Genomic DNA, 23,373 nt, shown 5'->3' on the forward strand with positions numbered 1-23,373 from the left:
CTTTGGTCTGTTCGTCCTTTTCTTCAGTGGGAGCATGAGCGCAAATAAAGCTGATGTTGAAGAATTTAGCTTTTATTCGAATAGCAGCAAGTCTTTCATTCACTGGAGTGAAGCTGGATACAAGATGTTTTAGTCTCCGACTAACTACGAATCCACAACCAAACTCATGCTTTACGTCATGGCAGCTATAATACAGTGCGTAGCCTTTAGGTGTTGTTGTGACGCCTTTCCCAATCCATCGTATTTCCTGTATGGCAGTAATATCGGTCTTGTACTTTTCAAGTACGTCTGCCAATGCGAAGACTGCACCTTCTCTATAAAGAGTGCGAACATTCCAGGTGCAGATTCGCAGATCATGGTCCTTTTTGACCACTAAGAACTCCAAATATCAAATTACAACCAAGTCGAACCGAAAATGAAGATAAAAACCTCAGAATAACTGAAATAGGGAGGTACCGTAATATGAGTGCTATACCGAAACCTGACCCAAGACCAACATTTTTGGCGCAGAAGGTTTTTGATCATTGAGGACTATAAGTGGCAAATTATAACCGATTCGGGCTGAAAATGTTGATAAAATCGTCAAAATACCTGAAATCGGGAGGTATCGTAATATGAGAGCTATACCGAAACCTGGACCTAAGACCAGAATTTTTGGCGCCGAGGGTTTGTGACCATTGGAAACCCCAAATACCAAAGTACAGTCCATTAGGGCCGAAAATGTAGATAAAAGCTTAAAAATACCTGAAATCGGGTGGTACCGCGACATGGGGGGCTATAAGAAAGACTGGACCTACATATATTGATGATTTTTTGGCTAAAGTATTTTTTACTTATTTTCAGCATATACTGAAAAAATCAGATTGATTTTTGTCGCACCTTCCCATACAAGTGGGACCACTGTGCGCTGGAATTTGGTATCGGCGTCGCCCTGTTGTTGTTTTTTTCTCGACGCCCAACACAAAACTTTACTCAAACGTTGTATGTGTTTTCAGCTTAAGGAGGAGCTTCTTGGCATTAACTTTTAATGTATATTATATATTTTTAATGCCTCCAAATTGGTTTATTTTTCGTTTTCAAATACATCCGATAGTAAAAGAAAACATATAATAATGGCCCTAAGACTATCGAACTATTATCAAACTACTGTTTTTTTTTTTCAAACAAAAATGTTCTACAAAAACATGAGTTTGGTAGTAATTTTTTGAACGAAACTAGAGGAAGAGGCCATAAATATCAATTAGAAGTTACCAGAACTCTTTCAAAGACTTTTTTTCCAAATGGCCCTGAGGTCTCAAATCAGTGAAAATCCTCGCTTAATAGATGTCAACTTGTCGAATATCCTCAAAATGCATGCTTGCGAATCAATTTTTAAATGAATCGAAAAATCAATTTAAAATACATTCCGTGGAATGTATATTTATTCACTACAAGGAACTAATGCAAAATGTGTGCTTAAGAAGCAAATTAGACAGTATCCTCACTGCACCATGCCCTTGTAAAAATCATGACTTCTTTCACGTAAAAAGATGTAGTCCGAAATCACATGCACTCATGATTCAACTACTTCTTTGGCTACAAACATTTTGCTGGGGTATTTTTTTCTGCCAGTAAACGACAGAAACTGCATTTTAAGCTCTCGCACTTCATTTGACAATATAGAGATTGAGGCAATCAATTCTCTCGATACTGCTTGCGTCTTGTTCACTGAGAGGCAAAAACTGAACTGAACTTAAGCACACATTTTGCATTAGTTCATTGCAGTGAATAAAAATTAAAATTAAAAATTATTTAAAAGAGTTTTGGTAACTTTTAATTAATATTTATGGCCTGTTTCTCTAGGACGACCTCATGTTTGTTTGAAAAAACAGTAGTTTGATAATAGTTCGATAGTCTTAATGAAATTGAAATATAGTGAATATAAAACAATGGAATATCTAAATAAATCATTATAAAAAGCGACTGAGTGCAAATAAAAATTAAGTACTTTTATTTTAGAAAGTCAGCTTTTAATACTCAAAAATACCCAAAAAACATCCTAAAACGCTTCTTGCATAGAGTCATGCAAAATAGGTGATAAACATATAAAATTGATTGCATCCTAGCTGCACAATGCCCTTGTAAAAAATCATGACTTTTTGCTGGCTACCCAGCAAAATTTATTTGAAGTTGTTCTATGTGAAGTAGTGATTGAATAGCTTTTTTAGATGCAGTCCACGAAGAGTCATGAAAAATGCATTCCGTTCTTCATATTTTGACAATGTCCGATTTGAATCCATTTCATAAAATTTTCTCATTTTAGCAATGTTTACATTTATAATAACTAGACATCGGATTTTGCATATTTGCATATTTTTTAATATTAAAGATACGAAGATTCTGATTGGACCAAAATTCGTTTCAAAGAAATCTAAATTCAATGGCAGGGTCATATTTCGTATTTATTTTGCATATTTGCATATTTTGCATATGCACAAAATATGCAAAAAATATGCAAAATATGCAAAAAATATGCAAAATATGCAAACAGATTTTGGCCGAAAATCGTCATAAAAGTCGTAAAATTGTCATTTAAAGTTGGAAAAACCACCAAAAAATACATAACAGTGTTCTAAACTAAGACTGTTGACCGTATAACATCGTTTTTTTCAGCAGATTATTATGTTATTCAGACCATTTACGACAGTGTGGTGTAGGGTATAAAAATATGGTATCGTAACACCATTTTTTTATTATTAAACTATGTAAAAATATAAAATTTGATAAAATATCAAACGTGTTATGTAAAATTCAATATTTTTTTATGTAGCATCTTAATTTAATTTGTAGCATTGGGCTGGTTGTAACTCAAAGGACCGAATCGATCTCGGATTTTTTAGCCGGGGAGCCGCCTAAACCTTTTAGTATTATTAGATTTTAAGATTGCCAAAGTTTGAGCACAATTCGAATATGTTAACACGTGGTACTGGGGCCTCGAAGTTATGAAAATCTATTTTTTGTTTTTTTTGCTATTTGGCGACTTCGACGGCCTATATATGTGGAACGGTTAAAGCTACTTGCCCGTATTACGCATTTAATTAAAAGCTATCGTTCTTAACATTTCTTGCTGAACAACAATGTACGTAAGTGTTACTGAATTCGAATTAATAAACACAATGTCCCGAAAAAGGCCTTAGGGCAAAAATAGAGTCTAGTTAAAAAAAACAACTTTTTTCTTCCTTTATTATCAAATTTTAGCGAATGAAAACGAATATATTTTACTTTATTTGAAAATGTTGCCTATTAGGGCGAAGATCTATTTTAATATTAATTTTAATTCATTTCTCGTTGGAGTCGAGCTTAATGACCGATGATGTTTGCAAGTGAAAAAGGAAAGCCGAAGATTCGAACCCTCACAACCACCATTATGTGACATGGTTCGCCTTTTGTAGAGACTCATCAGACATATCGGCAGTGGAATGGCATCGCTATCCATCAAACATTTCCTTTTTCAAATGCAATTTTGTTTTCACAAAGATGGACATTTGTACATTCATTGTATGGCTTCAATGACAAACGCTTACATTTTGTTCATACATATTTTAACTTATGCCCGTAATTTCAACGTCTGGGTATACGGGTACGCAGCTACCTATTATTTATCTTTGCCTACGCGTTTGAATTAAATTTTGAAATGATGTGGTAATATTGGTGATTTTCATTCATGATTTCGCAAAATCATTGCCACATAGAAGTGTTTTACAACTTTTAACACATTGGCAACGATTAACCAGGTAAAATCCTTGGTGTAAGTAACACGGCCGTTTTTGACTCAGTAATGTTACCTATGCGTTGAAATTATAAAATGTTGCTTACACGGGATATATCTGTGAACCCATAGATAACTACGCGTTGAAATTACGGGCATGAAGGGACTGACATAATGTGGTTTTGGAGCCATCTGGGTACAGATGACAACTTGGTGATGAACTCGACTCCTTGCTATGTCGCTCACAATTTTCAAGTTATTTACCATCCTTTACCCCTCCTGGTAATTGATGTTCTGTGGTCAAGTTGCAGAATCTTTTTCAAGAAATTCGGATTTAAAGTTTAATCTCTTGAACAACAATTAAGTCTCTCTTGTAATTATGCCTGGTAAACCTTTTTCTAGGAATTTCGGCAGTAAGTTTGGATCGATTATTTCTGGAGAAATTTCTATCTTTGCTTTGTTAAGATTTTTGTCGTCTTTTGGATCTTTATGGTGTTTTGCACTATCAGTTCAAACAATGCCAGACCAATAAGTTCAGGACTAAGGTACCACATATGATTTATCATTTTGCCATTTCTTTTATCTGATATTTGTTTGTGAATGCCTTTCGTATTAAGTAAATCTTCAATGCGGTTTAGGTCTTGTTTTGAACCTAAAAATATTTCTGAATATCATTTTCACTATTTTTTGTATTAAACTCAATCTATTGTCTATATATCTTTTTTAACCTATTGATAATGTTTACCCAATATATACTATATTATATCTATATAAACATTATCTTGTTCATTATACGTTTTGTAAAATCAATAACCCAAACTCTCACTTATAACACTCAGTTGTTGTCGTGTAAATAAATAAAATAGAAAAAATCATTCTGGGGGCGTCCAGTCTCGAACGATTTAAACGCAAGGTGCTTCTACGGCCTCTTGTTCTTGGGAAGTGGGCTGGGCAGTAGTTTTAAAGCACTCTCGCCTACTTCGAACTTGGATTTGTCAATCGCAGACTATTCTTATAGAAATCGCTTGAATATGTTTGGTTGATGTCCGGATGTGCTTCCAAACTTGCAGTCAAAAATCCCTCTCAACAATTTTCTAACAAGTTTGTACGATGGTACAGAAGCTCTCTAATATCTGCTCGAGCTCGTGGACCCCCTTTTTTTCTAGGCATTTGTACACTGCTACTTCTGGTTTCTCCCATGAGCTACTGTCAGTTTCAGGAACGCATAGGAGTTGTTCTTTACCCCCATGTGATACCAGAACAGCAACCCGTTTTTTCTTCTCTGTTTTGAGAATATCTGGTAATAGTTTTCCATGCCAGTGCACACAAATAGCCTCGTTCCTTGAAGCTGTTGCGTTTATTTTTCACGGTTTATTCTCCGCTGTTCACGGATAAAGCTTCTAGAGAACTTATATTTGTAGGGATCCTGTCCGATAGCTTCTACTGTAGCCATAATGATACTAGTAACGTTCCTATACACTTTACAGGGGTCCAGCACCAATGACAATTGCATAGTTACGATTTTCTTGAAGCCACGCTTGATTGTTTTGGGACAGATGGTTCTTCAGATTCTACGATACGTTTAGCATAAAAACAAGAACTAGACCTCATTGAAAATCTATTGAAATACGAAAACATAGACAAACAAGTATCAGAAAAAGGAAATAACAAAATAATAAATCACCTGTGGATCTTAGTCCTGAACTTGTTGGCTTGGCGTTGTTTGATCCAACGGTGCAAAACGCCGTAAAGAGCCAAAAGGCAACAAAAATCTTAACAAAGCAAAGATTCAAATTTCTTCAGAAATATTCGATCCAAACTTCCAAAAGAGCAACTGCCGAAAATCCTAGAAAAAGATCTGGCATAATTCTTGTTGTTCAAGAGATTAAACATTAACTCCGAATTTCCAGGAGGCGCAAAGTATGGTAAACAACTTGAAAGTTGCGAACTACATAGCAGAGCGTTCTTCAAGTAGTCAGCTGTACCCAGATAGCTCCAAAACCACATGATGTCTGACTCTCGAATAAATTTAATTTAGAACAAAATGTCAAAGACATTTGTTTTCTTTATTAATTTTCTCGTTTAGAGTTAAGCTTGATGATCGGAAATTTTTTGCAAGTGAAAAAGGAAAGCCAAGGACTCGAACCCACATAGTCACCAAACTACGTTACCTGGTTTCACTGGTGGTGAAGCAAATCTCCGGACGTATCGACTATGTAGTGGCTTCTCTGTCCAAGAACTTTTTGTTTTTCAAATGCAAATGTGTTTTATACATTTACGCGGATATTTGGCCGCTGAAATGTATTTTTCTTCACGACAAAGGCTTTTTTGTTTTCATTCCAAAAATTGATAAAAATGAAGAAAATGTCTTTTAATAGTCTCCATTTTCGCACAAAGGCGTACCTAGTCACGTTTTTCGGGACATTGGCTTTATTATCTCGAATTCTGTAATACTTACGTAGTTTGTTGTTCAGCAAGAAATGTTAAGAACAGATTGGCCTTTAATTTAATGCTTAATAAGGACAACCGTGGTGCAATGGTTAGCACGTCCGCCTTGCACTCAGAAGGTCTGCGGTTCGAATCCCAGGCCAAGCAACATCAAATTTTCAACGGTGGCTAAATTCCCCCTCAGTAATGCTGGCGACATTTCCTGAGTATTTAAGCCATGAAAAACTTCTCTACAAGTGGTGTCGTAAGACACGCCGTTCGGACTCGGCAATAAGAAGTAGGTCCCATATCATTGAGCCAATATGAATCGGCGTGCACTCATTGATATGAGAGAAGTCTCCCTTGTCCCATCTGGGATGTTTGTGGAACAATTATATATATATATATATATATATATATATATATATATATATATATAAGGACAAAAAGCTTTAACCATTCCAGAGAAATGGGTCGCCGAAATCGCTAAATAGTCAAAAAAATCGAGATTTTCATAACGTCAGGGCCCCAGTGGCACATGTTAACATATTCCAATTGTGCTCAAACTTTGACAGTCTTAAAATCTGACCCAACTAAAAACTTTATGCGGTTGCCGCCTTAAAAAATCCGACATCGATTTGTCCCCTTTGAACAATAACCAGCCCAACGCTACAAATTATTACAAAGAAAGTATTGAATTTTACATAGAGCGTTTGATATTCTATCAAATTTTATATTTTTGCATAGTTTAATAATAAAAAAATTGTATTACAATACCATACTTTTATACCCTACACCACACTGTCGTAAATGGTCTCAATAACATAATAATCTGCTGAAAAAAACGATGTTTTACGGTCAACAGTCTTAGTTTAGAACACTGTTATGTATTTTTTGATGGTTTTTCCAACTTTAATTGACAATTTTACAACTTTTATGACGATTTTCGGCCAAAAACTGTTTGCATATTTTGCATATTTTTTGCATATTTTTTGCATATTTTGCATATTTTTTGCATATTTTGCATATTTTTTGCTTATTTTGCATATTTTTTGCATATTTTGCATATTTTTTGGCATATTTTTTGCATATATTTTGCATATTTTTTGCATATTTTTTGCATGTTTTTGATATGACCCCAAATATCGAAAAATTGACCCTTAAAACGCCTAGATCCAAAATTTGAGTCCAATCGGATGAGAAATAAAAAACATGCAAAAATCCGATGTCTAATAATAACTTTTTGCAAATAAAATTCTTAGGAACACAAGAAACAATTTATTTAATGGTATATTAATTACTCAGCAAAATGTTTGTATCCAGAAAGATAATCATGGGTGCAAGAAATGGCAGACTGCATCTTTGTTTGTAGCCAAAAAAGTATTTGAATCATGAGTGCAAGTTACTATGTCTTTTTACGTGAAAGAAGTCATGATTTTTACAAGGGCATGGTGCAGCTAGGATGCAATCAATTTTAGATGTTTATCACCTCTTTCGCATGACCTTATGCAAGAAGCATTTTAAGATGTTTCTGGGTATTTTTGAGTATTAAAAGCAAACTTAGAAGTGACGTGGCCACAGCACCCAGAGTGTACGGACTTCCGAAAATCCATAAGGAAGATTTCCCTTTACGCCCAATATGTTCTTCTGTGAACTCACCGTCTATGGAATTGTGTAGATATATAGTAACAATTTTAAAGAACTTAACAAACAATTCGAAATACAATGTGCAAGACTCAATGGCGTTCAAACACAAAATCAAGAACTTGACGATTAAAGAAAATGACAAGATGGTTTCGTTCGACGTAGTTTCCCTTTTTCCTAGTATACCGGTCGATCTAGGTATCAGAATCATTGAGGAGAGATGGGAAGAAATTAAAGAATACACTAATATGACAAAGGGCTTATTTTTTAGTATTCTAACATTTTGTATAAAGGACAACCGCTACTTCAAATATGACGACAAGATATATAAACAAAAGAAAGGACTTCCGATGGGGTCACCAGCTTCTCCGTTGGTGGCTGATATAGTCATGGAGAAACTCTTAGACACCTGTATAGAAAAATTAACGACGAAACCTATCATATTGACCAAATACGTTGACGATCTCTTTGTGATAACTAGCCAAGATGCAATAATTGATACCCTGACTTTACTAAACAACTTTAATAGCAACATAAAATTCACCATGGAGGAGGAAATAAATGGATGTATACCATATTTAGACACGATAATATATAGAAATAAGGACAAGTTGGAATTGGATTGGTATCAGAAACCTACGGCGTCAGGGAGAATCATAAATTTCTTTTCAAAACACCCTAAACAAATGATCGTAAATACAGCCAAGAATTTAGTCCACAGAATACTTAATATTAGCGACGAGAAGTTCCACAACAACAATAAAAACAAGATTCGAGAAATTCTAATACAAAACAACTTTCCAATAAGAATGATAAATAGATTGATAAACCAACACAACACTCGAAAAGAACCCGAAAAGAAAGAAGAAAAAATATACAAATCGATGATTTATCTCCCCAAAATATCGGAGAGATTCAGAAATTCAAACTTATATGACAAAAACAAAGTCATAATAGCCCAAAAAACTAACAACACCCTTAAAAAATTATTTAGCAATACCAAAGATAAAATACAGAATTCAGACAAACACAACGTTATTTACCAAATCGAATGTGATGGCAACCCCGATGAAAAATGTGGAAAATTCTACGTAGGTACCACAAAAAACAAATTAAAAACAAGGCTATCGGCTCACAAGTCGGATATAAAATTGAGGAACCAAAACCATACACAAAAAACTGCACTTGCAGAACATTGTAAGTCAAACAATCACCTACCAAACTTTGAGAAAGTACGAATACTACAAACCGAAAAGAATTATAACCGAAGACTTACATTGGAAATGCTGCATATCAACAATCTATCCCCATCAGAGAGAATCAACTTCAAGAGCGACACAGACAATGCAGCATACTGCTACAGACATCTGACACACAAAAAGAGATCGTGCAATATGTAAAGTAATTTAGTGCAATTTTAACAACCGACAATGATAGTGAACTCTATCATAGTTTTTAAGTTTACTTGACTAGCATTTTTACATGTAAGCGATTTTTGTGTCAGAATTTATCTTTTGTGTTTGTTTTCATTTTTTATTAGTTTAATTGTTTAATTAGAGCTGTGATATTAATATTAAGAAACATATTTTGTAGATTCCCTGAGGATGCAATTTATACAATTGCGAAATATTGGATAAAATAAACAAATAAAAAACCCACATTGGCCTAAAGCTCAAAAAAAGTCTTCTTCTTTACATTATTCAAGAAAGGTCGAATAAAATCAACACTTGCAAACTTTCTAAAATAAAAGTATTTGATTTTTGTTTGCACTCAGTCGCTTTTTATAATGATTTATTTGAGACAATGGAATGTTTTATATTCATTATATTTCAATTTCATTAAGACCATCGAAATATTATCAAACTACTGTTTTTTTTTTTTTCAAACAAAAATGTTATACAAAAACATGAGTTTGGTAGTAATTTGAACGAATATTAATTCGAATCGTCCTAGAGAAATATTCCATAAATATTAATTAAAAGTTACAACAACACTTTTAAATAATTTTTCCAAATGGCCCTGAGGTGAAAAATCCTCGCTTAATAGATGTTAACTTCTCCCATATCCTCAAAATGCTTGCTTGCGAATCAATTTTTAAATGAATCGAAAAATCAATTCAAAATACATTCCATGGAATGTATATTTATTCACTACTAAGAACTAATGCAAAATGTGTGCTTAAGAAGCAAATTAGACAGTATCCTCACTGCACCATGCCCTTGTAAAATTCATGACTTCTTTCACGTAAAAAGATGTAGTCCGAAATCACTTGCACTCATGATTCAACTACTTCTTTGGCTACAAACATTTTGCTGGGTACAAACAAAGATGCAGTCTGACATTTCTTGCACCCATGATTATCTTTTGGGATACAAACATTAAAATACCATAAAATAAATTGTTTCTTGTGTTCTTAAGAATTTTATTTGCAAAACGTTATTATAAATGTAAACATTGCTAAAATGTGAAAATTTTATGAAATGGATTCAAATCGGACATTGTCAAAATGTGAAGAACGGAATGCATTTTTCATGACTCTGCGTGGACTGCATCTAAAAAGGCTATTCAATCACTACTTCACATAGAACAATTCAAATAAATTTTGCTGGGATATTGACTATGCAGGGTCATTTCAAGGCTATGAATTTTTAATTGTCATCGATGCAAAATCAAATTGGGTGGAATTTCTGGTTATACGCGACTCCCCAACAACCAAAGGAACAATTGATTTACTATCGGATATTTTTGCTACCCATAGTTATCCTTCGATTTTGGTATCAAACAACGCGACTATTTTTACAAGCGAACAATTTAAATCATATTGTACCAGGAATGAAATTTTTCAAAAATTAACCGCTCCAGGTCACCCGAGTACAAATGGATTAGCCGAACGCACATTTCAAATTTTAAAGCGCAAACTCAAAGCAATGTCATCGGAACCAGGCTCAATGTAAAACAAAGTCTACGAAATTGTTCAAAGGTATCGCGCAGCTCCCCTCAATTGTGGAAAACACCAGCCGAACTATTCGAACAATTCGAATAAATCTCGATGCCTTAAAAACTAAACAGGAATTAAAAAAAAAAAAAACATTTGGAAAATTGGAACCGTTTTAAAGAAATTTGGAGAACTACACTACTTAATTAAATTTGATGACGGCTACACTTAAAAAAAGACACATTGATCAATTAAAGTCCACCAGAGTCCCAATACGAAATGTCCATTTTGCAACTGAATGTCAAAACCATCGGATCCTGCAAACAATAATCAACGAATGCATGATTTAAGTTATTATCATCATGAACTAGCTCAACAGAATCATCCACCTGAGAATATAACTATCACTACTTCAAATCGTCCAGATAGTTCACCAGTGGTAACACCTCAACGACGGCATCAAATTCAAACTCCTCCTGTTCTTCGAAGATCTGAAAGAGTCCGGAGCAAACCTTTTCATTTGCGAGACTACATTGCTTAGTATTGTATTCACATTATTTTATTCAATTCAGTATTTTTATCATAAAGATCCCTACATTTATAATATCGATATGGTAACACTAATTATCTCAGCAGTTGAGAACTGTCAGCACTCTTTCTTATATTGTATTCCTAGTTAAGTTGAATTAATAAACGTAATGAAATGTACATCTAAAAGCGTTAGTTTCAATCAAATCAAATAAATACATAAAAACATTCAATGACGGTATATATTAATGTATATTAAATGAAAAATTTTACTTACGATCAAGGCCTCCAATATAACGTATGGTAACTTCACAGTGGCCCCATACTGCTGATACTACTGGATACAGCTTTTTACCTTTCAGTCCTCTAAATGCCACACCTAGGTACTGATGATCAATAATAAAACTTAAAGTTCCTTCGTCCATGTCAAGAGCTACTAAAAATTTATCTGGGACCAAGAAAGCTTCGTCATTTTTCAATATTTTAGGATAGGTGACACCAGCATAATTCTTGGAATCGTGATACAGTTTATTTCTTCCTAAGTCCCATCCCCAGCTTTGATCTGTTGAACCAACTAGACTTTGGTAACCAACGGAATGTAGAGGTGCTTCTGCTGTAGCAACCCCAACAACGGCATGAGTACCTCTCTGTCTTGTGGGCCAATATATTTCCCATATGTGAAGCCCCTTTGTCATACCAACTTTTCCACGAATACAGTCGGTACTTTGAGCCACAGGATGTCGATGAAAAGTCAGTTTATCCTCTTCCTTAACAAAAATATTGAGAGATCTATCCTCAGAGTTCCAAGAATGTTTCAGCTGAACTTCTTTACTCGCGGGAGGCATATCTAATAAAATATCTATTCTTGCTGGATTTACAAAATCAAGGGCCAACTCTCTGGGTATGATTGGCTTAAAAGGGGTTTGAGAGTCATTTCGATTCACAGTTTTAACACTGCCACTTATTTTTTGGCCCATGTTCATAACACGACAACTTCGAGATCTTCTGTGATCCACTGTTGCCACCTTGTAAGACAATCGCAGCCTTTCAAAATCTCGAGGTTCCAGTCTTGAGAAATTAACACGAAGCGACGTAACTGATGATGACAGGCTCTGTGGTCGACGTCTATCACTTGACCTTACTGCAGGCGTCTTTCCACCTATATATCTATAAGTAAACAAAAAAAGGTATGTTGTATTTTGCTTGTATACTAACAGCATGTTTTGGTAAAATAATATTTTTTATTGCAACTCAAAATGATGAACGCTGAAGTAACTAACAGATATTGTTGCCAATGTTTCACAAAGCATTTGTCTCAAAGACCAGTAGTGGGATTCTGTAACTTTTTTTACCGAACCGATATAGTTAATTAACGAAAATGTTCGCTTGAAATACCGAAAGTGCTATTCTGTAACTCTAAGTTATCGATACAAAAATATTAGCGAAGAATATCGGTAGAATGACGGAATTTTAAAGAAGATGCACGTAATTTCAAAATGAAATACATAAATACATAAATTATTCTAATTTTTAAAATGTTTCTGGTTATTTTTAGGAGAAATCGAAAAATCATCACACTTTAAACGAAATAATGCGCATCCAAAGTTAACATAATTCAAATTTCTGATTAAATTATTTAAATTACTATTGTATATAAAATGATTGTGTATACTAGAACCTGCAAGAATCTACAAATTTTTACTACGATAACAATTTTTCCTTTATAATATCAAAAATAGTAAAAATTAGTAGATTCTTGCCGTTCTGGAACAGACAAAATATGTAATACATGTAATTACATGTAAAAAAATTCAACATAAAAATTAAAACATAAATTATTCTAATTTTTAAAATGTTTCTTGTTACTTTTAGGAGAAATGGAAAAAATCATCACACTTTAAACGAAATAATGCGCATTCAAAGTTAACATAATTCAAATTTCTGATGAAATTATTTAAATTACTATTGTATATAAAATGATTGTGTATTCTAGAACCTGCAAGAATCTACAAATTTTTACTACGATAACAATGTTTCCTTTATAATATCGAAAAATAGTAAAAATTAGTAGTTTCTTACCGTTCTGGAACAGACCAAATATGTAATACATGTAGAAAAATTCAACCTAAAAATTAAAAAATCGTAGTTAAAACTATAAATGTACGTTTAAATATAACTATATTTAGTAAATCCAATGAATTTTCATTGTCAAATCCATTGCGTATACGTATAAATTATCATAAGGGATGTTAACCCGACAAGCTCTAATGTAAACATGGTGTAATATCGACAAATTGGTTGATTTTTTTAGAATTCCATTGTGATATATTCTTCCTTCTTATAAATATCCTTAAAAATATTTCGTTCGTACTGAAAATAGTTATTATTTTTCCAGAGATTTTCCCCGTAATTCTGGGGGTTTCCCAGTTTAAATTTAAATATAACTATATTTAGTAAATCCAATGGATTTTCATTGTCAAATCCATTGCAGGGTGCGCCTTAACTAATTTTAAATGGAAGGTGCTTACACCTGGGAAGTTTTTGCAGATTCTGAAACTACAATGCTCATAGATGAGAAATATCAAGAAACAAAAAAATCGCCGGAGGGATTTTCAAAAAAATCGCGATTTTTTTTTTATTTTTTTTTATTTATTTATTTATTTATTTATTTATTTATTTATTTATTTATTTATTTATTTATTTATTTATTTATTTATTTATTTATTTATTTATTTATTTATTTATTTATTTATTTAACAATAATGCCCAGTCTTACGACCTAAGGCTGTAAACTACAATTCGATTTATATAACATGATTTAGATATAGTATAAATAAAAGGGATCGCTTACTACTTAAACAAAATTACATTAGTATAATAATATTATTGTTAAAAAATTATCTTTAAAAAAAATTAAAGGTTTGAAGCTACCCATAAAAAACAGTTGATAACTGTACAAAACGTATTCTAAGAATCGGAACTACTCACAAAAGTAACAATATTTCCTGTTCATTTACGCATTTATTTCATTTCATTTCATTTCATTTCATTTATTCATCAATTGTAATATAAAAAAGCCAACATGGCCAATAACTTATATTATCTTACTACAATATCCAAACACCAAGAACTTAGAAGTAAATAACTAAAATTAAATATATATATAAATACATAAATAAAATATATACATAAATACTATGCATTCTATGATTAATGACTATCAAAGGAATTCATTGAAATACAAATATAAATAGACTCCCTATTCATAGCCACTAACCACTGCACTTCACTTAACAAATGTTAAGAAAAGTGGAGGGGAGATGAGCAAGGGACGTCCCTACACAATAAATGCTATGTTTCACTCAATCACTAGAGTGAACATAGAAGGTCTACAGGAACCACATCCAAAAAAAACAAACAATATAAATATGGCTCCCCAGCCACAAAAATCACAAGTATATATGTATACCCTGTAACTAGTGACTAGTAAACAAACATTAATCTACATTAATCTATTAGAGATATGCTCAAAACACCTTCTCTTAAAAACAAAGGTGGAGAAAGCAAAATTACGTAGGTCAAGAGGTAACCGATTCCAAAATCTTGCAACCCTAACAACAAAAGAATGCTCTCCTATCCACGACGAAAATATAGGAAATGACAATTGAGGATTCCTAAAGTATCGATTAAACACAAACTTATTAAAGAGGGGAGAGTTGACGTCCTTCATTATCCTATAGTGGCATAAAAGAAGGCGATATTCAACATACTTGTCAAAGGACAAGCCCAGGAATTTAACAACAAATTGCGAAACATGGTCACCACGTCGCAAACCAAACACATATCGCACAATAGAATTAACAATCTTATGAACACGCAGCATTTGAGAAGAACTAGCTCCAGAAACAACCTCCAAACAGTAGTTTACATGAGACATCAACAACGACATAGCAACTTTCCACCTAACATTAAGGGGTAAATATACTTGGAGACTATAAAGCCTCCTAAGCTGAAAGCGAACACGAGACAACAGAACATCAATATGCGTTACAAAACTAAGCTTAGAATCGATGACTACACCCAAGCACCGAATCTCACCAACAACATTAACAACAGAAGAACTCACACAGATATTAGGAATTACAGAATTAACAGGCGTATTAAAAACAACAGCTTCAGTTTTATCCCAGTTGATAGACAAACCATTAGAGGAGATCCAAAGTGATAGCGATTGTAGCACAGAATTTGCTAAATTCTCCAGATTCAAGAGATTTACACTCCTGAAGAAAACATGGATGTCATCCGCATACATAAAAATACTACAGCCAGAACCTGCAATTGAATCCACAATGTCATCGATAAACATTATAAACAAAAGGGGCCCAAGCACCGAACCCTGCGGGACACCACGCCGAACATCACTAACATCAGACCGAACACCCCTATGCTCCACAAACTGGGACCTACCCAATAGATATGAAGAAATCAACCTACAGGCAGAAAGAGAAAAACCAAACTTATGCCTCAACTTGTGGAGCAGAAGGCCATGATCAACGGAATCAAAGGCCTTGGACAAATCAAGACCAACAAGTAAACCAACATCAGAACCATTGAAAACATCGCGAATAAGATCAGTGAGGCATAACAAATGCAAAGTACTACTATGGCCATGTCGAAACCCATACTGGGAACTACTCAAACACTTACGGTCATCAATAAACTCTACAATAGCATTCTTAACAATGTGTTCAACAATCTTCGACATCGACGGCAATATGCTTATTGGGCGAAGATTCGTGTGATTATACGAACCCCCTTTCTTTGGCACAGGCACAACACGAGCTACCTTCCAGGCTTGCGGAAACGTCGACGTCATAAAAATAGTGTTAATAAAATGCAAAAAGTGACCACATATATAAGGAAAGACACACCTAAAAAACTTAATAGGCAACCCATCAACACCAACAGCTCCAGACTTAACCTTACGCAAAGCACTCACAACATCTTCAATATACACACAGTAAAACCTAAAGGAATCCTCAACATTGGTCTCATCAACTCTCCTATTAACCATCAAACTCGAGTTGCTCACACCACAAAAATAATCATTAACCGCATTAACATCAATAAAAGGAACCTCATCACCATCATCTAGACAACCAAAGGATTTAAGCGATTTCCACAATTGAGTATCATTCATACGACCAAACATTGTTTCATAAAATTTTCTCCTCTCATTACGCATTACAGCTTTGCATCGATTACGATACATACAATAGATTCGCCTATTACCATCAGTAGGTCGTCTGCGCCATTCAAAATAAGCTAAGTCTCTCATAGAACGAGACGACTTCACCACATCCAAATCCAACCATGCATCATTTTTGGGATTAACTCGACGAGACACAACAGGCACAAAAGAGAACAAATTTTGGAACAACAGATCAAAAAGAGCAAGCTGATGATCAACATCACTTGTGTTATACAGAGGGCTAAAATCGAAATTGCACAACAAGTTTCCAATTCCCAGCCAATCAGCTCTATTAAAATCCAGGAACTCAATTACCTTCTCTTCAACAACAACTGGAATTTCAATCATACCAAAGATTAAAGCATGATGAGAAACTCCAGGACACTGCCCCTGAGAGGAAAACCCTACACTTAAGGCATCACTGACGAGGCAAAAATCGATCAACGAGGAGGAACCATGAGCAAGATCAAAGTGCGTTGGCTTGCAATTGTGGACAATAGACAATCCCAGAGATCGACAAAAGTTACGCAACGACGCTGCATTCGATACCTTAAACAAATTATAATTGAAGTCACCACAAACAATAACATTCGAATACGAATCAAAAATATTCTCATGAACTCTACGAAAGCACTCAATATTGCCACGGGGCAAATACACAACAGTAAAAAGCATAATGGCGCCACCCAAACGCAGTTCAACGCACAAAGACTCACATACACCATAATTCACCGACCGAAAAACTACCTTATAGGAAAATTTATCGCACACATACAATGCTACACCCCCGCCAATACGACCAAACCGATCACTTCGCAGAACCTTATACCCTGGAATACTCAATGACCTCGATGAGACAGAAGAGTTGAGCCAAGATTCAGTAACGGCAAAAACGTCAATACCACTACCGACAAGTATACACTTAATCTCATCAATTTTGTTATTGTACCTGGAAGGGCGCAAGCTTTGGCAATTAAGATGACCATACGTAAATTTACCATCACTTCCAGAGAAGTTTTGCTTAAAAAACTGGGCGTCACTAATCACAGGTCCAAGATTCCCACTAAGAGACATCAAAATTAATGAAGAGACTGGGGAGCACATACATAAAAGTTTGACAAAGCATAGAAAACTTATAAGAATAAAAACAGAAGATATATTTATTTAAGCGAGCAAATTCAAAATCGCAAAAACGCATTTCCAATAACTAGCCTCAAGTAAAATAAAGAAAAATTGAAAAATGAGATCAATAATATAATAATAATATATTGCATACCATACACAACTACACAACAGAAGGTTGCACAACACAGCCACCAGATTCCAACAAATTAGGAGCATCACACGACTGCACACCATTACCTCCGCCACGATTAGCTAATGCAAGCAGCTCCCTCTCCTCAAATCGCGTTTTCACATCATCAGGAAGAATTACTTCTACCAAAGGCACATCACCATTAATCAGTCTAAATTTCTTAATTTGCTTCCTTCTGAGCAAACCTCTGCAGGCATAGATTAACTTCGACGTTGACTTGATTAAGTGATCATTTATGTAAATACGCGATTCAACAAGGCAATTCTCCATAACTTCCTTCAGAAGGATACGCCCCTTTTTAGCAAAATTGCGCATCAGTGCATCTCTATCCTGGACAGAATTAAACTTCACAAGCACAGCTCTACGGTCAGAGATATAGCAACACTGCATCAAGTCTCTACGATCCAGTTGTATTCCACAAACCTTTGCAATATTAATTATCTGCGCCCTTAGGTCTCTAATATTATCTGGCAGGCCTCTAATAACAACATTCGCCCGATTTAATCTGCGCTGAAGGACGGAATTAAACTTCTCTAATTCACATATTCTCTCCGACAATCTCCTCTCCATATCAGTAGCAGTTTTGCGCACCTCATAAACAGACAACTTCAACTCACTGACCGACTTATTAACCTCAGCAAAGCTGCTCTTCAACTCAGCAAATTGGGTATTAAGGGATTCAAAAAACACATCCGTTTTGGCTTCAAACTCCTGCATAAATTGTGCCATGTTGATATCCAACTGCCGCTTCATGGACAATAATAAGTCATCTTTCAAACGGCGCAGAGCATCAGAATTGTCAACAACAAGACTCTGAGCAACAGAGGCACTACGAGGAAGGGAACCATCACCACCAACCAACCCAACATCAGCACCATGATCAACAACACCAACAACATCATCACCACCACGAGCCCGAACACAGGCAACACAAGTATATCTAAGGTCTTTATTACTTCTGGCCTCAGCTTCAGTTATACCCACACAGTCCAAGTGAAAATAATGTGGACAGCCAGTGCATCCAATTTTATATTTAGTTTTAGCAATATGCTCATTACAAACATTGCAGATACATTGCGATGGCATGTTTACAAATGTGCGTATGTATGTATGTATGTGAGGTTATGCAAACCAAAACAACCGGCAAAAAACAGCAGGCAAAATAAATCGATGCAGCACAGCAAAAAAAAACAAGAACTCCAACAAAGATCACTTCCAGGCAACCCCAAAAATAGCAAAAAGCATATATGCAGCCAGGTACTACTGGATAAACTTCAAATTTCAACTTTTAATTATTTACTTGACAGAGCCAAAAAATTTATAGACTTGTCATGTAGGGATCACAAGATCAAATAATATGCAATATAATTTCACAATATGTATATACCTATAAAAAATAATAAAAAATGTACTGACACTCATAAGGGATTGGAACTACTCAGTATAATTAAACTAATTATTCATATAATTTTATTGTTATTATCATCACAATTTAAGCAATAATTGAGGAATATAAGTGCATTTACAAAAGGTATATATGGATACAAAACACTAAGTGTTGTGAGTAAGTAAGTAAGTTGACACAAAGTACTCTAAAAGCTTATTTCGAAAAGTATACAACGAATGATTAAAAGATCTCAAAGTCAATGGCAACATATTATATACCCGAGCAACTCTGACTAGAAACGATCGTTCTAAAAAGGGCCTTAACCTTGGTATTTGGCATAACTAACGTACGTGCAATATATTTCTTCATCTCAACTGAAAGAGAGAGCTCAGAGCTATAAAATTTTTTCAACATATAATTTATTTTTGATACTAATGAGTTAACGTGGGACTCAAATGTCAGTTCACGATCCAAAACAACACCACGAACTCAATTGCTGTACTATTGAACATGACATTAACTTCAGGCCCAGAAGAATTAGGACCAAACTTTATAGCCTTCGTTTTATTTAGGTTTAACGACAACTTGTTGAGGGACATCCAGTTACTCATAAATGAAGCCGTATACGATATAGCACTTTGCATAACATCCGGGAATCCTGCACCACACCTAAACAACAGTTGAATATCATCAGCAAATGCAAAAGGCTGACAATTAGAAGAAGCAACAGAATCATAAAGATCGTTCATAAACATTATAAACAACAGTGGACCAAGCACCGACCCCTGTGGTACACCACTAGTTACAGATAATAAATTCGATTGATTACCACTGGCAAACACATATTGATACCTATCCGCAAGATAGGATTTCATTAAGGAGCAAGCTGATGTGGAAAATACAAACTGACTACATAGCTTATTGACTAATAGCACATGATCAATCCTATCAAAGGCTTTTTCCAAATCAACTGAAACAAGTGCACAGCCACCATGACTGCTGACAACATGTCGAATATTATCAGTAAGGCTTACAAGAAGTGAAGTAGTGTTTCTGCCACGCCTAAAGCCATATTGCGCATCATGAAGTAAAAATGGAGAAGATATATGTTCTAAAATCTGTTTTTTAATAATGTGCTCCGCTATCTTAGAAAGAATTGGCATGATTGAAATTGGCCTGAAATCATTTATTGCGTCAGATTTTCGAATTGGAATTATTTTGCCTATTTTCCAAAGCGATGGAAATGAGGAGGTCATAATAATTGTATTTACGACACGTAAAACATTTAAGTTCACATTTTTAGGGGTTCTTTAGGTTTTCACAATTTTGCTTCGAAACCGCGAGTCCTATGTAAATGGGTCTAAAGAAAATGTTCTCCACAAGATTGACCTTTATGATACTTTCGTAGGTTTCACCGTTTTTGAGATATAGAAGTTCAAATTGAGACAATGCACTGACTGTATCGCCTTCTTATAAAACAATGTCACTACTGCAATTTTTCAAATAAAACTTACATATCTTGAAAATGGTACAACCTAGGAAAAAATAAATCATCCAGTCTTGTAGAGAATTTTCACAGCTTCGACATTTTCTTTAGTCCCATTTTGATATGGGGCGCCAACGTGGTGCAATGGTATGCACACCCGCCTTGCACGGTGAAGGTCGTGGGTTCGATTCCCCGGCCAGTCAAACATCAAAATTTTCAACGTTGGCAAAATACCCCTCAGTAATGTTGGCGACATTTCCTGAGTATTTCAGCCATGTAAAACTTCTCTATAAGCGGTGTCTTAGGACACGCCGTTCGGACTCGGCGATAAACTGTAGGTCCCATATCACTGAGCTAATATGAATCGGGGTGCACTCATTGATATGAGAGAGGTCTCCCTTGTCCCGTATGGGATGTTTGTGGAACAATTATATATTATTTTGATATGACTTGCGGTTTCCAAGCAAAAACTTGAATACTTAAGATAAAAACCTACAAATTTGAACTGAACCTCTATATCTCAAAAATGGTAAAACCTAATTTTCACAGCTACAACATTTTCTTTAGACTCATTTCGATACGACTTGCGGTTTCCAAGCAAAATCGTGAAAACCTAAAAAGCCCTAAAATTGTGAATTTTGATCGCCATTTATTTAAAAATCCCTCCGGCGATTTTTTCTGTTTTCTTTATTTTTCTTATCTATGGACATTGCTGTTTCAGAATCCGCGAAATCTTCCCATGTGTAAGCGGTTTTCATCAAAAGTTGGTTTAGGCACACCGGTGTAATATCGATAAATTGGTTGATTTTTTAGAATTCCATGGTGATATTCTTTTTCTTAAAAATATTTCGTTCGTACTGAAAATAGTTATTATTTTTCATCTTTGTGTTTATTTCAGCTTGAGTCCATATTTTGTTGTATTCAAGTATTTGAATAACAACAAAATGTTTTACAGTGGATATGAAATTGATTAGTTGCGGGCGGAGGGTAGGGAATACTATAGTTTCAGTTATCACCAAACAACTTCATCAGTTCAGTTCATCAGTTCAAAGTTGTTGTTTTTGCATTACGCATTGATCAACAAAGCCGTGCTGATGCCTATTATTGTTGTTGGCGTTTTTATTTTTCCAAAGATTTTTTCCGCAATTCTGGAGGTTTCCCAGTTTTATCCATTATTTCAAAAAAGGTATCCATCTCCAATTTGTAAAGTGTCATAAGCTTCCTATCACTTAGATCCAAAGGTTCCTCCATATGTCGCATAATTTTCTTTTTTTATGTGTAAAGAAATGTATCTCCTGTTACATTTTTATTTGCAATGAAAAAACGCCTTTTCTTAAAAATGGGATTTTCATTGATATTTTGTTTAAAATATGAAAATTCTTTTTATCTTATACCGACAAAAATCGGTAAAATTAGTATACAGAATAGCATTTACCGACAAATATCTCAAACTATCGACATTTGTCGTTAATTCCATCGGTAGAGAGTTACAGAATTAGTCAAAATGACTAAATAATTCACTTTCTATTTGCTATCAGCATTTAAATGTTGTGTATTTTAAATGAAAGAAATTGTAACATAGAAAAAGAGTTGTCATGTGTATGGAATTTATAATGAAATACTCTACAGGCTCTCAGGCTTATACAGGATTTGGTCCGACAGGAGAGCTGGAGGTAGTATCCTGTATTAAATTGAAGAAATAACCGCCGTAAGGGATCATGGTTGGCTTAGTTTGTTATAAAATATTTTTTGATATTTTTTTTAAAGTAGTTGGTACCCATGATGATCTGGAATGTCATCTTATTAGCATCTTCGTTGACCCCAAGAGATGCTATTAATTTTTGTATCCAAAGCATGTAATTTACACGAGTGCTTTGACACGTCATTAATTCAAATCACCTCAAGAAATAACTACAATTAATCTGTCATTCATTATTGTTTTTAAATTGCAACTTAATCACCGCCGCTGCAACCGCAACAGAGTTTACCTCGCAAGTGATTTTGTTTCATCTAAGAAAAGATTTTTTTCTATTATCTACTTATCACCAGTTCAGATTTCGACATGGACATGGAATGTCATTTTTTAGCATCTTTACTCATTCTATTTAAAAGAGCGTGACCCCCAAAAGATGCAATTTATTTTCAGATCCTAAGCATGTCATCTTCGCTAACTCGGTGGGATGACATCTCCAACAATTCTTTGGCATGGCATCTATACCAATCCATTGGCATGTCATCTTAACCGATTCCCTAGAATAGCATTTTCACTAATCTTTGGCATGTCATTTTCAGCAACCCTTTGGCATGAAATTTTCATGTCTTGTTCGGAAAATGGAAAATGCTGTATTGAAGTACGATTTTCATGATTTCTTTATTAATTCAAAGGAATTTATGAAATAAATATAATTTAATTATCATCAAAAAGTATATATCCACAATTGCAGTTTGTTGTTGTTGTAACAGTAGTTTATATGTTTGTATGTTCATTTTTCTGCTTAATCCGACTATTTCGATGGTTTGAAACCATACTTATACTTAAGTTTGTTAATACGTTTGTTGGGGCAGTTGAAAAGGTGAAGTGTGTCGTGCGGGCCTGTGCCGCATGCTGGGAGATGTTTCGCACGGTGCCCTATAGGAATTTAGACGGCTGCA

General features: G+C 34.6%; 2 protein-coding genes across 7 annotated transcripts in view; both read right to left on the reverse strand.

Annotated features, from left to right (window-relative positions):
* Positions 1–23,373, reverse strand: part of gus (splA/ryanodine receptor domain and SOCS box containing gustavus) — a 148,642-nt gene that overhangs the window by 63,023 nt on the left and 62,246 nt on the right. For 5 of the 6 annotated variants that reach the window (XM_073968632.1, XM_073968636.1, XM_073968637.1 and 2 more), the window contains one exon: positions 11,560–12,449. In XM_073968632.1, the coding sequence (XP_073824733.1) occupies positions 11,560–12,449 (890 nt within the window). Of the gene's footprint in view, positions 1–11,559; positions 12,450–13,361; positions 13,408–23,373 lie in introns of all 6 variants that reach the window. The other variant, XM_073968635.1, reaches the window with a different exon arrangement.
* LOC141392988 (uncharacterized) lies at positions 16,151–18,998 on the reverse strand. Its single transcript, XM_073965950.1, has 2 exons — positions 17,851–18,998; positions 16,151–17,818 (listed from the first exon to the last, which is right to left on the reverse strand). The coding sequence occupies exons 1-2, from the start codon at positions 18,932–18,934 to the stop codon at positions 17,712–17,714; spliced, it is 1,191 nt and encodes a 396-aa protein (XP_073822051.1). The 5' UTR covers positions 18,935–18,998; the 3' UTR covers positions 16,151–17,711.

Source organism: Musca autumnalis, unplaced genomic scaffold (genome assembly GCF_047663935.1).
Source record: "Musca autumnalis isolate F117 unplaced genomic scaffold, ASM4766393v1 scaffold_2, whole genome shotgun sequence".
Lineage (NCBI taxonomy): Eukaryota > Metazoa > Arthropoda > Insecta > Diptera > Muscidae > Musca > Musca autumnalis.

Bases quoted from the DNA above. Each gene is read 5' to 3' on its own strand.
- LOC141392988 (XM_073965950.1), bottom strand. From the start codon at position 18,934: ATGCCATCGCAATGTATCTGCAATGTTTGTAATGAGCATATTGCTAAA. The intron at 17,819-17,850 runs GTGGCTGTGTTG...TCTGTTGTGTAG, and splicing joins TCCTAATTTGTTGGAATCTG to TTGTGTATGGTATGCAATAT.